Source organism: Cydia amplana, chromosome 4, assembly GCF_948474715.1.
Source record: "Cydia amplana chromosome 4, ilCydAmpl1.1, whole genome shotgun sequence".
Taxonomy (NCBI): domain Eukaryota; kingdom Metazoa; phylum Arthropoda; class Insecta; order Lepidoptera; family Tortricidae; genus Cydia; species Cydia amplana.
The window spans coordinates 4,020,133-4,036,283 of record NC_086072.1 but is presented as its reverse complement, the minus strand read 5'-3'; the positions used below and the strand labels follow the sequence as shown (position 1 = coordinate 4,036,283).

The 16,151-nt window shown below is 39.3% G+C and overlaps 2 protein-coding genes across 3 annotated transcripts in view; one reads left to right on the top strand and one right to left on the bottom strand.

Annotated features, from left to right (window-relative positions):
* LOC134663090 (5-demethoxyubiquinone hydroxylase, mitochondrial) overlaps positions 1 to 9,364 on the top strand; it is a 101,071-nt gene extending 91,707 nt beyond the window's left edge. Inside the window, exons 2-6 of the mRNA XM_063519418.1 lie at positions 198 to 277; positions 4,696 to 4,776; positions 5,309 to 5,440; positions 6,326 to 6,422; positions 9,076 to 9,364. Coding sequence (XP_063375488.1) covers positions 4,708 to 4,776; positions 5,309 to 5,440; positions 6,326 to 6,422; positions 9,076 to 9,353 — 576 coding nt within the window. The 5' untranslated portion in view covers positions 198 to 277; positions 4,696 to 4,707 and the 3' untranslated portion in view covers positions 9,354 to 9,364. The remainder of the gene's footprint in view (positions 1 to 197; positions 278 to 4,695; positions 4,777 to 5,308; positions 5,441 to 6,325; positions 6,423 to 9,075) is intronic.
* Positions 1,230 to 16,151, bottom strand: part of LOC134663072 (protein shifted) — a 44,304-nt gene continuing 29,382 nt past the window's right edge. For both annotated transcript variants that reach the window (XM_063519393.1, XM_063519392.1), the window contains exons 5-8: positions 12,515 to 12,715; positions 4,114 to 4,209; positions 3,431 to 3,634; positions 1,230 to 1,442 (exon numbers count right to left, since the gene is read on the bottom strand). In XM_063519393.1, coding sequence (XP_063375463.1) covers positions 1,402 to 1,442; positions 3,431 to 3,634; positions 4,114 to 4,209; positions 12,515 to 12,715 — 542 coding nt within the window. In that variant the 3' untranslated portion in view covers positions 1,230 to 1,401. The remainder of the gene's footprint in view (positions 1,443 to 3,430; positions 3,635 to 4,113; positions 4,210 to 12,514; positions 12,716 to 16,151) is intronic.

Sequence of the window (16,151 nt, the reverse complement as noted above, 5' to 3'; positions counted from 1 at the left end):
CACCAAAATGCTCCGGCAAAATTATCTTATAATTTAATACGCCCAACGCAGCGGGCGATTAGGAAAAATTCCAAGTTTATCTTCGAAAACATCGATCACGTCATACAAAGTAGCGCCCACTAGCGAGCTTTTTTGTAAGCTATCTGACGTTCAGTAGTAAACAGTTTTCAGCTTGCAATCAGCTGATTCCCATTACTGATTTATCTTTCACCCAGGAAAAAAGGGAAAGTTTTGTGAATACAGTGGTTCATGTTCTTGTTCGAGGATTATTGACTATGTAAGTTATATTCCTGTTATATCTACAGTAAAATCCGGTCTATACATTGTAAAATTATGTAGTTCACGGTATAGCTTGTTTGATTATTGTTATTAAATAATTATGTTGTGGTGAACTGTTCACCACACAATAATCAAACAAGCTATTTGTTTGTTGTTTTTCGAGGTTTGTGTTATAAAGGCTAATAATAGGTAAAATAACATTTATTCAATCACGTTTTTTAAAGAACTGAAGCCTTTTGTGTTGTGTACCTATTCATAGTTTATGATAAAATGTACACATAACCTAAACTTAATATTCCTTATAAAATGCTGCAAGATCAACTCTGCTTCTTTGTATATAATTAGGTAATTATTGCTGAATGAAATAATCTCGCTGAGAGGATTCATTGACATAAAATTAAATGATAGCATTAGTGCTAGAATGCTAGATTAGAGTAATAATTCACCGTGATTATAGGAAAGTGGTTGACTACTTATTTAACTATTACATTTTTAAAACTATTAAAACGGACGGATTTTATTTCATGAGTAACTATCGTGGTAACCGAAGACAATATTACATTTTTGTAATCTCTTCACTATGGTTGAGAATATATACTTTACATGCTTTAGTTAGTAATGATGCTTTACCTCTTACTAGGTCTTAGGTGGCTTACAGATTTTGTAACCTGGTCCTATTAAGGCCCCGTGGGTTCAGGCTCTTCTCTCAACCTCACTCAGCGTAAGCATGAACAAGACAGCTGTGCGTGTCCGGGATCACAGAGATCATGTTTTTGAATTGTTATTTTTAGTAGGTTTTAACAAAAAGAAAGTAATTAATGAGTTTGTTCAAAATTTTTAGAAGCAATTTTTACATATTAGCTTTTTGTTACAAAATTTGAAAAATATTAAGGTGCGTTTTAAGCACATTTTGTCAATAAATCAGGTGGGAAGAAAATAAAACACAAATGAATTCAATAAACTCTATAATTTCATATTGCATAAATTTCATCACTTATTACACCTAGCTGACATAGCGCTTACACCTAAATGACTAATTAAACATACATTAACATGTATTTGTTAGAATTTATAATAATATTAAGAGAATCACATCATTAGTAGTTTGTCACTTCTATCGCTTCATCGCGGCCTCTTGAACTCGCTGGACTCTTCAGAAGAACCTGTAACAAATAATTATATCAATAAAACTATCTTACAAAAATAAACCCTACTAACTTTTTTGAAAAATGATTTTAAAAATAACCTCGCTATTTCAAAGTTGATAAAAATGTAGCCTTTGTACAGTCACCTGGATTAATATGTTACTCTTCGAAGGCCGCAAAAATATGTGACACGCACTTATGGCTCTACAGATAAGATCGGTGTCATATATTTTTGCGACCTTCATTGTGTAACATATTATTGCTGGTGACTGTACCTATCTCCCAAAGTCAGGCCGCGTCACATTAAGACTAAGCTACGCTTTCAGTGCTACGCCGTAACCCGTAGCATGTAGAGTCTGAGGTAGGTACCTTGGTCAGAACATTTTGTGACATTTCTTGTATTGGTTCTATCTATCTCATTGGTTATTAAATAATGTCCTAAATCTGAATTGAGCTAACGTGGGGACTATAGCCCGAAACCTCTTGTACAAAAAGTGGACGCCAACGACTATGATTTGTCTGTCGTGATAAAAATACAAAACAATACGTCCAAAAGTAAACTAAGCAACGTCTCGCTCGCAATAGTTTTTAGGTCGCCACCCTATTTACGAAGCCCCCAGGGCAATGACCTATTATCGTGGATCTAGAGGGCCACTCCCGCGCACCCTCTGGTTAGCGAGGGGTGAATGACACGCGTCCGTAACAAGTGCAGCCCTTGACTTCGCCGCGCTATTGATTTTTTGAGATAAGGCACGCGCGCGCGCGGATTTGTGTCTGAATAGAAAAAAGTTTATCCGCTTTTGATCGCCTTCCGGTATGTTCGTATTGTACTACACCTACGAGCTTCTAGTATTTTAGCAAATTCTTTTGCGCAAATTTGGTGATTGAAAACTCAATATTTAGAACCTTTTTATTATTCGAGTGCTGCGAACCTAAAAAAGTAGAGTCATATGTTTTTGACCAAAATATATGTCCGTCCCTATGTTCCCTCCTAACTACAAAAGTTTACACCTAACCGGCATTATTTTAATGAATGGAATTATAGTTTCGTCTTTTTTGCGCAAGTGACACTGGACGTAATAGTACCAAGTGTAATGTATTTTCCCAAAAACAAGCCTAAATATAACTAGGATATAGAGAAGTTTAAGAACTATAAATTATTCTTATAATTTTGCTTTAAGTAGGTATATTATGCTTTATACATCTGATACCTAGTATGGGATTGAATAAGAAATATTTTTGGTAATTTAATACCGAGTCAGAAACAAAAAGTTTCTCAATGAATGACTTTACTAGTAACCCCATAAAACCCTCCCTAAGGGACAAGGGTGGGCCGAGGGATTTACCAAGCGTGATTAAGTGTTTTATAGGGTCACGCGATGCGCACACGACGGTCCCATTTGTTTTATACAACTAGAACCTTTGTTAGAATTTGAACTCTATTGCTAAGGAATTAAGGCTCTATGGAGTTATTCGTAAGTCGCGTGCGCACAAGTAACATACGTACACCCCTTTTAATTTGCTTATGCGTCTCCCCTTAAGTAAATTTCCGTAGGGTTGATATAGACAGGCGAGGCGCCGTTTAGACTAACTTTTTTGCAATATTATCAACTATAAGGAATTCTTCACGGTCCAAACATTTCGAAGGGAACGTTTTATGAAAAATTTAACACTGAACAGACAACATAGTCCTAGGTTTTATATCGAGAATATAAAGATATCTCTCCCTTGCGGAACATGTACCTTAATAACGTTGATAGGTACATAAACAAATAGTACAAGATGCTAATTAGCCGCTGCGACGACATCCTACCTCGAAGTTTAGTACTTTTGACGCCGAAGTCAAAGTTGGTACTTGTTGTTTAGTAGGTACAGTCAGCAGCAGAAGTTGCTAAGCGGGCCAGATGTTCAAAATGATCTTGACGCGAAGAGCGTGTCAAGGTAATTTAGAACACCTCGCCCGCTTAGCAACTTCAGCTGCTGAATGTAGATTATAAGATGTTTACCCGAGCTGCGATGGCAGGCGCGGCCTCTCCAGCCCGGCTCGCACACGCAGGCTCCGCCGCGGCAGGAGCCGTGCCGGCAGCCGCGCGCACATTCGCCGCCGCGCCGGCCAACCTCGCAGTGGTTGCCGCCGAAGCCGGCGGGGCAGCGGCATTTATTCACGCCCTTGCAGCGCCCGCCGTTCAGGCAGGGGATCACACATTTTGCTAGAAAAAAAAATCCAGTTTAGTTAGGAACTTTTTTAAAATGCAGGGTTTATGATAATCATGTTGGAAAATATTGCCAAGTGCGTGTCGCATGTACATTTAGCAATACTATTCGCTTAGCACCTTGGCATATAAACTTCTATGCAGTACAATAAAGGGTTACTGTAGTAAGGTACTTTTATACCGCCATTTATTTTTCATGTTACCACATCCTTTTATTAAATCAGGCAGTTTTTCGATATTCAATCAAAGTTTCAATGAACCGATCACGTTCACACAGTTTTTTCGGAAAAGAGTATAATAGCACATAAAAATGTACCTACCTAGTAAAGTGTACATTACGGCTGTAGAACACGTACAAAAATTCCCAAAGTTTAGCTATGCTATGATGCTAAACTTTGGACACAAAAAATTAAATTAAATTATTACAAGTGTCCATATACTAACATTATTAATTACTAAAAATAAAAACCACTTACAAAATTCGCATCTAAGTCCGTAATATCCTTTAGGACATTCGCACGTATCCTTCTGTATACACTTTCCCCCGTTTAGGCATTTTTGACCACATATTCCTGCAACAATATTAATATTGGTTGTTAAGGTCTACCTTTCAAGAAAAACTTTATAGAAACATAATACACAACATTAAATAACATCAACTTCCAATATCTTTATTTATATTTATTTACACATCGGTTGATTAGATATATCTATTTTAGTCATTTAATGACCGAGGCCTCCAAAGCCCAGGGCTGACACCTTTGACTTGAAATAAATCACCCATGCCGGGTGGCCGAGCTTTCTAGGCATATACCTCGAATGCAAAGTATGGTCACTTTTGGTCACTGCATGGAGGCCTTGGTCAGTTTTTCTTTCGTATGTGTCATCTAATTCAGTTTATGATTGATATAGTAGTGTATCTACTTGAAATAACACAAATTAATTTGTTTTCTAATAGTATGTATCTGGCAGATACAGTAGAGTCCGATTAGTACGACTACAGATACTATCTGCTCATACCTAGTAATAATAAAACAGTTTGTTTCCCTTAATTTCAGAGATAAGCCACAATGAGCCGTCCAGCTATCATGCAGCACGTCAGGCGAGCGCACTCAGCTACTTGGAAAAAGAACCCAAACGTAAGTTTCGTCAACAGAATGTAGCAACATCTACCTAATCCCTATATGTTGAATTTGAGTTAATGATTTAGAGAATTGTAAATAGACTACTTAGCGCCCAATAGAAGTATAAGTCCTAGTCCTATAACATGTATCTCGATCCGATGATGGCGATGATACAGTTTGAAGTACCTACATTTAATACAAATATCTGGGAGACCGAGCTTTGCTCGGAAAACATATAAAAACTCAAAAATGCGCGTTTTCCCAGAGATAAGACCTAGCTAGATCGATTTTTCGCCCACAAAAAACCCCATATAACAAATTTCATCGAAATCGTTAGAGCCGTTTCCGAGATCCCCGAAATATATATATAAATAAACATATAAATAAATAGCAAAAATTGTTCGTTTGAAGGTATTAGATTAGATAGATAATATTACGGCTTTTTACTTCTCCATGCATTATAAAAATGTTATATAAGCACAGGTCCGGTTTAGGGAAATATAATATCTCGCCCTTTCCCGTTTTCAATTCAACTTTGATCTTACAGCTCGACAAAATAATCCGCGTAGACCACGCTGGGGAACTCGGCGCGGACCGTATCTACGCGGGGCAGATGGCTGTCCTCGGCAACACGGCCGAAGGACCCACCATCAAGCACATGTGGGAGCAGGAGGTCAAGGTATGACATATGTCAGCTCGAAAAGATTCGTGTTGACCATGCTGGGGAACTAGGCGCGGACCGTATCTACCCGGGGCAGATGGTTGTGCTCGGCAACACGGCCGAAGGACCCACCATCAAGCACATTTGGGAGCAGGAGGTCAAGGTATGACATATGTCAGCTCGAAAAGATTCGTGTTGACCATGCTGGGGAACTAGGCGCGGACCGTATCTACCCGGGGCAGATGGTTGTGCTCGGCAACACGGCCGAAGGACCCACCATCAAGCACATGTGGGAGCAGGAGGTCAAGGTATGACATATGTCAGCTCGACAAGATTCGTGTTGACCACGCTGAGGAACTAGGCGCATTTTGTACAAATTATCACATGTCGTTAGGACGCATAGTTTTCGATACAAGCGAAAAACCGAAAAATGGGACCTTCAACAACCCCCCCTCACCCCCGGCTCGACGGTTACGGCCGGGGACTTTTCATATGTTCACCTCCTAACTAGTCCAAACAAAGTTACGAAGTCAAAAATTGTGTACGCCTTAACCAGGCGTGGCTCACTCCGCGATTTCGTCGCTTTGCTACAGGTAGCTAAAAGTACATCCGTTCCACACCAATTTTGGTGGCTAGCCATAAGCCTCGCGTGGCGCTGTCGCCACCTAGCGGCCATATCTGTCCTGATCGTAACAGACGCGTTTTGTTAGAGAGTGAGTCTTCTGTACCTAGTACTATTATTTATTCTGTGCCTTAACCTATATGGGATTTTCTTGGACAGGACACTGCATGCGTCAGGCTTATTTGGTTGGGTTGGCCTACTAGATATAGAGACTGTATGCATGCATCAATCGTAGTATTATTTATTTTTAAATGTTTAATATGTTTTTCATAACTTTTCAGCACCGCGAGCGCTTCGAACAGTTAATAAACGAATACAGAGTGCGGCCAACAATGCTCACGCCGATATGGAACGTTGCTGGCTTCGTCCTTGGCGCAGGTAAGTTGAACTTACACTTAAATACATGTTCCAGCTTTCACTAAATGCACTTTTGTTTCCTATCCGACCATTTAAGAGCCAACAGGAGCTAAGATTTAAATATTTTAGGTAAATATACCCGTCTCGCTAACGGAAGCGGCTCCTAAAACTAGTGCGATAAGGACAAGGCGAAAAATCCTGCGTAAAAATCTCAAAAATCGAGGTTTCGTACTCGACTGTTTCCTCCTCCAAAACTTAACCAATCGTAACCAAATTTGGAAATCTAAATGATTATGACATTATCTGTGTCGGACCGTTTTGCTTTTTTGACTTATTGATGTCAGTTTTGAATAGCACGCCTGTCATTGCGGCATAGTCAATTAGGCCATTTTGGCCATTTTTGAAGGGCTTAAAAAACAAAAATATCAAAAAAAGCAAAACGGTCCGACACAGATATTGACAATATTAATCTGTGTTGAAAAAATCATTGATCTAGCTTCAAAACCCACGGAGGAAACAGTCGAGTACGTTTGTATGGAGAAATGACCACTCCTGTTGGCTCTTAAGTTTAAAATTTTAATCAACATGACCTAGCACCATCTCTCATAAACGCCGCGAACTAAAACTGTGAATAACTTCGCCCGGCCACCACTCCGCGCGCATGAGCGCTCTTCCCAAAGTACTGAAAATGTTACGTCTACGTTTTGTTAAAATTACAGAGAAATCTGCTCAAATCTGAAACCTAGTCGCGTTAAAACCGGTGCGTTAAACCTTGCGATATCACTTCTATCAAAAAACAAGTTACTAAGTGGGTTTTGAAGTCCCTGACTTCTGAGCTAGGTAAAGACCTGTGTTACAGAAGTCAGTGTCCTCTCCTAGACAATAGAAACTATATAAGGAACATCGAATCTAGTATGACTTATTTACTACATTTCCCATTTTGTTTTTGATTTTATATTTAAAGCAATTAATTATAGGGCTTCTTTTGATATCAGAAAACAATGCCATTCTAATATGAGTGCATAGCAATTACATTATATATATATATTTTGTGTGTTTGTGTGTGTGTGTGTGTGTGTTTGTTTAGATTTGTTTAGATATTTAGAGTTTTGTTAATCTTGTTATATATAAAGATGCTCATAAATCCCTGTTGCTTCTTTGAATTGATTGCCGACAGATATTTTATGAATACAGCGGTAAGTAACTATTACCATACACGATATAACTATTCACTTCAACCAGATGAACTGAGATCCTTAAGAATCAATGCACCTTGTCTCGGTACAAATAGAGTTGACTTTTTAAGGCATTTTCCAATATAATATCTTAAATGTTTACTCTTTCGAATCGTTTATTTATTTAATTTTCCTAACTGGGTGCGTAGACGAGATGGCGCTCCGTAGCGAACGTAACACAACTGTCTCCGTCGCACTAACATGGACGACTGATAAAGAGAAATAACTACGCTACGCTACGGAGCATCTTGTCTACGCACCCCGTTATTCTCTCATATCTACACGAAATAACATCCTTTGACAAACTATAATTTATACAGTCAACAACCCTATTGGACTTATGTGCTTATTGTGTCTTTTTTAGGGTTCCGTAGCCAAATGGCAAAAAACGGAACCCTTATAGATTCGTCATGTCTGTCTGTCTGTCCGTCTGTCCGTCTGTCCGTCTGTCCGTCTGTCCGTCTGTCTGTCCGTCCGTATGTCACAGCCACTTTTCTCCGAAACTATAAGAACTATACTGTTGAAACTTGGTAAGTAGATGTATTCTGTGAACCGCATTAAGATTTTCACACAAAAATAGAAAAAAAACAATAAATTTTTGGGGTTCCCCATACTTCGAACTGAAACTCAAAAATTTTTTTTTCATCAAACCCATACGTGTGGGGTATCTATGGATAGGTCTTCAAAAATGATATTGAGGTTTCTAATATCATTTTTTTCTAAACTGAATAGTTTGCGCGAGAGACACTTCCAAAGTGGTAAAATGTGTGTCCCCCCCCCCGTAACTTCTAAAATAAGAGAATGACAAAACTAAAAAAAATATATGATGTACATTACCATGTAAACTTCCACCGAAAATTGGTTTGAACGAGATCTAGTAAGTAGTTTTTTTTTTATACGTCATAAATCGCCTAAATACGGAACCCTTCATGGGCGAGTCCGACTCGCACTTGGCCGCTTTTTCTTTTTCTTTGTTTGATTTGTTACTGTATGTTTTCTTTGCGACAATAAATGACTTTTTACTTTTTAGGGTTCCGTACCCAAAGGGTAAAAACGGGACCCTATTGCTAAGACTCCGCTGTCCGTCCGTCCGTCCGTCCGTCCGTCCGTCCGTCCGTCCGTCCGTCCGTCCGTCTGTCACCAGGCTGTATCTTAAGAACCGTGATAGCTAGACAGTTGAAATTTTCACAGATGATGTATTTCTGTTGCCGCTATAACAACAAATACTAAAAACAGAATAAAATAAAGATTTAAGTGGGGCTCCCATACAACAAACGTGATTTTTGACCGAAGTTAAGCAACGTCGGGCGGGGTCAGTACTTGGATGGGTGACCGTTTTTTTTGCTTGTTTTGCTCTATTTTTTGTTGATGGTGCGGAACCCTCCGTGTGCGAGTCCGACTCGCACTTGGCCGGTTTTTTTTAATAATCTCGATTCCAGGCACCGCCCTAATGGGCAAAGAAGCCGCCATGGCCTGCACCGTGGCCGTCGAGACCGTCATAGTAGAACACTACAACGACCAGCTCCGGACCCTCATGGAGGACCCCAACGTGGACCCCGAGATCCTGGCCACCATCACCAAGTTCCGTGACGAGGAGCAGGAACACCACGACACGGGGATAGACCATGGGGCTGAGCAGGCGCCCTTCTATAAGGCGCTCACTGAGGTCATTAAGGCCGGGTGTAAGGGGGCTATCGCTATTTCTAAGAGGATTTAGGTTCCTGTAATGTCGAATTAATTAGGTATTATGTAACATAATATATTTTGTAAGACATTTACGAAGTCTTTTTATTCCGAATTTACGACACACTACTATCTTGAATTTATTCTTTGCTATAGATTAAAATTGATTAAGTACGAGTACATTTAATGAAGTCTGGTGGAAAACCCGAAACTCGCTAAAGCAAAATAAATAATAAACAAAAATCAACCTTGTTTTGGTACTATAGTTCGTTTTTTTAGCATTAGAAATAAGGTAAACAATCTTGATGTGTTTTTTAATTGAAAAACACATTTTAAAAATAAGTTACGGTAAATATGTAATAACAATTATGAATCTAATACGATCTGTTATAGTCTTCTGCTTTCATAAGTAATAGTTATTGATTTTAAAAAAGTGTTTTTCAATTAAAAGACATGTCAAAATCGCTTACCTTCTTTCAAGTTCTTTCTAATGCTAAAAAAAACTAACTATAGTACGGTACACTATGACTGAAGTTGGTGTAGAAGTTAGTGAGTTTTGGTTGACACCAGGCCCCGTAGACAACATGCCAATCGCTAACACTCCGTAGCGAACGAAACGCAATTCTCACTGTCACACTACTATGGAAGAGTGATATAGAGACACAAAGCGATTCGATGGCGAAGCGATAGCGATTGTCACCTTGGCTATTTAAAGTAAAATTGACTGAATGGCTACATGAACATTGTTTTTATAGTGTTAAGGATTATTTAAATTTTAAATTATAATGTTTAAAATGACAATTGCCGATTTGTATTTGATATATGTAATTAACTTTTACTTTTGACTAATTCTACCATAATACTTTTATACTTTAATTTTATTTTCAATGACATTGTTTTATTATTATTTTGTTTTAATGATTGCATGTCATAAATTAGTGATTTATTTTTAGTACCTTAATGTACAATTTTGTAAATATTTTGCATGTTGATGTAGTGTCGACTGAATACTGTGTCTAACTATTTTAGTATAAGATCTGATTGTTACGTATTCAAGCAAATAAATATATTCTATTCTATTCTATTCTAGGCCGCCGGAGCATATAAGGGCGTCCGCTAGCGTGGGCGGGTGCCATATTGTAGGTAAAATCCATCGAACGCGTCCGCGCCAGTTAGTGCCAGTTGCACCATCCGCACTTGACAGACTGATCAACGTCACCCGGCGCGCCGCGGCGGTTTACTATGAAACTTTCCATACAGTCAAATTTAGCGAACTCTTTAACGATGACAAACAGTTCGGTACAACCGACCCTTAGCGCGTTGCTCTTATTATTTTTCGTAATCCCGCTCACCCGCCGCCATCTAGCGGACGCCCTAAAGCGTTTCATATTAAGTTACACATAAATATTTCCGATAAAACTCTAGTCTAGTATTTTCACATCAGAAACTTCGGCAGTAGGTATCATAAAATTATATTAGATATACAGGGTGGCGCATTCAGATCGGTCAGTATGGGAAAATCTGAAACTATAAGACATACGACGATCTCTTCTTAGGAACCATGTCATCGATTTTAGTAACAAGAAAAACTGCATTCATACATTTAAAAAAAATGTGTACTCAGCTCGGGAATCGAACCCGGACGTTTTGAAAAAAAAAAATCTAAAATTATTTCTATTTAGATATCGATTGTGTAGGTCTTAAGCAGTAAATGTTACTATGAAACATGATGTCTGAAATGAATAAAATGCATTGTTTTCATATCCTTTAATTTATTTTAGTATGTTTTCGAAATGGCCACCATTTTTTTCAATACATTTTACATAAAAAAAATTTAAATGTATGAATGCAGTTTTTCTTGTTACTAAAATCGATGACATGGTTCCTAAGAAGAGATCGTCGTATGTCTTATAGTTTCAGATTTTCCCATACTGACCGATCTGAATGCGCCACCCTGTATAGTGACGAGTAGTTTTTTTATAGTCATCATTACTCATCATGTTTTGATATAAAGTTGCAGCATTTAATATTTGTTTCATTGTCGTAGTCTAGTAAAAACCTTATTCATAGTTGTACCGTACATCAATATGTGTTTGTTTACGTTTTTGCACTGCAGGGAGAGAGGGCCGTACGACAGTACCTATGTAGCTCTCAGTAGTAAACTGAACCTTATCTATTAGACATACGGTATATATCACCTCCTTCGCAATGCAGTCCAGAGCATACACCTGGTGCAGTACGAGTACAATTGCCTCCGTTCATACATTGAGGGTAGCAAAATGCCGTTCAACCCATGTAGCTCAGGGTATCTATAGTAAACTGAACCTTATCCACTAGACATACGGTGTATATCACCTTCTCAGTGCAGTCCCTGGTACCCTTCAGGGCAAGAGCACACGCCTGGTGCAGTACAGTTGCCTCCGTTCATACATTGTGGGTAGCAAAGTGCCGGACGACCCATGTAGCCCTCAGTAATAAACTAAACCTTATGTACTAGACATTAGAGTCTATATTACCTCCTTCGCAGTGCAGTCCCTGGTACCCTGCAGGGCAAGAGCACACGCCTAGTGCAGTACAGTTGCCTCCGTTCATACATTGTGGGTAGCAAAGTGCCGTGCGACCCATGTAGCCCTTAGTAATAAACTAAACCTTATTTACTAGACATTAGAGTCTATATTACCTCCTTCGCAGTGCAGTCCCGGTACCCTGCAGGGCATGAGCATATTACACGCCTGGTGCAGTACAGTTGCCTCCGTTCATACATTATGGGTAGCAAAGTGCCGTTCGTCCCATGTAGCCCTCAGTAATAAACTAAACCTTATTTACTAGACATTAGAGTCTAAGAGTCATTAGAATCTCCTTTGCAGTGCAGTCCCTGGTACAGTGGGCCAAGAAAGTGGTCTACCACCCTACGGTTGAGGTTCGTTTGAACGTCATGAGACAACAAGGTCGATTTACTTTAAACTCCGTTAGAAAAGTCAACCTTAGCGATCGTTAGATCTCGCAGAAACTTGTGTCAAAACTGGTAAGTAGACCACTTTTCTTGGCCCACTGTACCCTGCAGGGCAAGAGCACACGCCTGGTGCAGTTCAGTTGCCTCCGTTGATACATTGTGGGTAGCAAAGTGCCGTGCGACCCATGTAGCCCTCAGTAATAAACTAAACCTTATTTACTAGACATTAGAGTCTATATTACCTCCTTCGCAGTGCAGTCCCTGGTACCCTGCAGGGCAAGAGCACACGCCTGGTGCAGTACAGTTGCCTCCGTTCATACATTGTGGGTAGCAAAGCGCCGTGCGACAGTGCTGCCCCATATAGCCCTCAGGGCATTGGCAGATCTTCTCGTGGTTACACCAGCCCTGATTGGCGCATTTTTTGTCGCACTCGGGATCCGGCCCTGTGATTTGATAAATGTTTTTAGTGTGAACGTTGATAGTGATGGCGAAAGTGAATGTGGAAGGTCAGAGAATCGGCAATGATGGTGCAAACAATGTGATACCCGGTGTGATAAGAAGAAAATAAACCTTAGCCCCGAAAGCCACATTATAATAGCGTATAAAACATAAAAACTATATAGCAGCGAAATATGCAACAACTAATATAACTGAAAAAAAAAGTGAAAAAAACCTTACAAGCTCTATGAAGTCGCAACGTAGGTAAACTACCCAATTGTTGGCACTGAAAAGTACCAGTCATTGATGGCTTCTATTTTTGTACAAAAGTAACCACTGTTACCTTAAAATAACTTTGAAGGTGATCAACTGGTCAACATTGCTGCAGTGCCAACAATAGGGCAGTTTACCCAAACCAAATTATTCATATACACTATACACCCCCATGACGTTTCAGAAACTTGCTAGAGCTGGTAGGGTTAGCAGTTCAATTGTCAGCGCAAAAACCTAGAGTAAAAACTGGGACTCAGTCCCACTATTGGTACAAATGCCATAGATAACAGCGTAAGGGTGGTATTCCACCTGTCCAATTTCTTTGTCCAATGTGTATTTGCGTCTCCCATTTTGCTTAGTGAGAGAGCGAAACGCAATGCACTTGGACCAAGAAATTGGACAGGTGGAATACCAACCTAAGATACATTCTCCAAAAATTACATTAGGTATACTTGAACTGCCAACCCTAAAATTAAAAAATAAAGCAAGCAGTACCAACCTAAAAACGCAAATTCTGTGAGCAGAGGCACCGCGGTCGACCAATCCGCGCCCTCGGCGACAGTCCGGAAAATAAGGCAAGGGTTAAGGCGGTCTCCCCATTGGATGCGAATTCGCGCGCTGCTCCGTTGTGCGAGCGGGACATCGCTGTATACGAGCGTAGCGCTGTCTCGATCACACACCGGAGCGGCGTGCGGATTCGTATCAGTTGGGTAGACGCGTAAGTATTGCAAATAAGTATATCACTCGATTAGTAAATGGAGCAATGCAGCAATAGACATTTATGTACTCTTAGGTAAGACTTTATTGTAAATGCGCTATTAAGAATTAATAAATTAACTCATTTCGCTAATTTCTCTCGCCGCTTCATTGAATTGAAACCCCGACTGCTATTAGTGCCTACTCGAAACTTGAATAAAGAACATTTTGAATCTTAATCAAAATACCTAAGTATAGGTATTATGGCGACAAAATCTGCCATTTTAATTTTTAAATATTGTCGATATACCGTCAATCCGACCTCGGAGACAAATCTAATGACACCTCACACATTACAATCCATCGAACGTTGTAGGTTGTGCAGGGCGTGCCAAAGAATTATAAATAAATTCATACATATGCACGAAAACACAAATTTTTCTGCGGAAGGGAAAAACAATGGCAAATAACAATACCTATAAACATTTTTAACATTCGTTATCCTATCATCGGAAATCCCCGCCTCGACACGAGGCGGCGAGACCAAACTAGCGGCAATAACAAAACATCATAAAAGAGGCAATATAAAATTGTTATGTCTGTAATCGGCGAGAACAGTAAGTGCCCGTAAACCGCACAATACGGTCATAAACGTCCAGTGCCGCATTGTTCGAAACACAAACACGGCGGCTCGTACCCACCGTAAATGTATTATTAGTTAGGTCACAGGGACTGGAGCCTTTTGGAGAACAATAGGGATCCAAAACGGTCAGCAGAGGGACGTAGATATCTGATAGAATGGGATAGGTCTCTGGTCAATATCATATCTGGGTCAATATCAGGACGTTTTGGTCCATTTTTGACAAAATTATGATTTTGGCTTACGCTCCAAAAACAACCAGCAGAGTGTGGGACAATATCTGTTTTTGCCCAATTTTGTTTATAAAATATCATTAAAAGTAGACACTTCATCAAACAAATATGTGTCCAAAGAAATTAGGCGTTCGAAACGCCCGTGAGACGAGTAAATGACCATTATATCATTCTAGCATAAAACTAGATCGCCTAGTATTTCGTCAAAATTGTGGCGGAAAATGGTCCTTCCAACCGGATTTAGTTTATGTTGATGTGGTTATCAGGTTCGAAGGCCCATAAGAAACATTCAAAGATTCAAAGTCTTCCCTCACTCGTGATTGGTCTTTCTTTGAGGACGGCCGGGACTCATAATTAGCCGCGACTAGGATCAAAGATGTATGTTAAAGGTCAATTTAAGTCTAGAAAACATACCTACCACTATTCTTGTAGATCTTTAAAATATAATAATGTAAACAAACAAAACTTTGCGACTTGGACATTGAACCAATGAGATAAAACTACATAATAAAACATTATAGGTAGTTTCAGCCAATCAATCTTAGTGACCGTTATCTTTTATCATGACGTCACGTGATTTTATTTTTTTACGTTGTTTCATTAATTTATTTTTTGTTAGCCGGGTTTAGTGTCCCACTGCTGGGCAAAGGCCTCCCCTCCTTTCGAAATAAAAATACCAGATTAAAATATAGGACTTTAAAATACAGCTTTGCTATTCGTCAGTCAAATAATTTACGAGCTTATCTTTAAGTTAGCTAATGGATAAAGCAGTGGTGGCCGAGTGGATATGACGTCCGACTTTCAATCCGGAGGTCGCGGGTTCAAATCCTGGCTCGTACCAATGAGTTTTTCGGAACTTATGTACGAAATATCATTTGATATTTACCACTAGCTTGTCGGTGAAGGAAAACATCGTGAGGAAACCTGCATACATCTGCGAAGAAATTCAAAGGTGTATGTAAAGTCCCCAATCCGCATTGGGCTAGAGTGGGGACTATAGCCCAAGCCCTCTCGCGCATGAGAGGAGGCCTGTGCCCAGCAGTGGGACGTATATAGGCTCAAATTATTATTATTATTTTGGTTATTAGAAGGCGTTTGATAGTTGTATGGTTAATATCGGAATTTGTTTCTTTAAAATCAATAGTTATGAAATAAAAATATGTAATATAAAATCGCTCTATAACTCGTGTAGAGTAGTCAGATTAAGTGCCTACATATTAAGCGGGGTTTCACTTGTTAGTTACTGAAAAAAAAGGCAAGAGACAGAGTAGGTATAAGTAGGTAATTAAATTAGGTAGTTAGTATAGGCAGCTAAACCGAAAGGCGAATACCTACAATAGGCCAATCTGTAAATTCAATTCATCATCCTACTTAATAATAATTTACGGTTTGGGTACGGGCCGGTTTCACATAGAAGCGAAATTAATAAGCTATCATGATTGAAAAGTATTAAGTACTGTTAATTAAAAGAAATCAATAGTAAGCGATACGTCTTCGATTTTGTTCCTGTTGGGACGTTGCTAATAATTTGTAATATTCTAATATTCTCTTGTCATATTCTAAATATGTAGCTGATTAGATTTTTTAGGAATCAGGTGA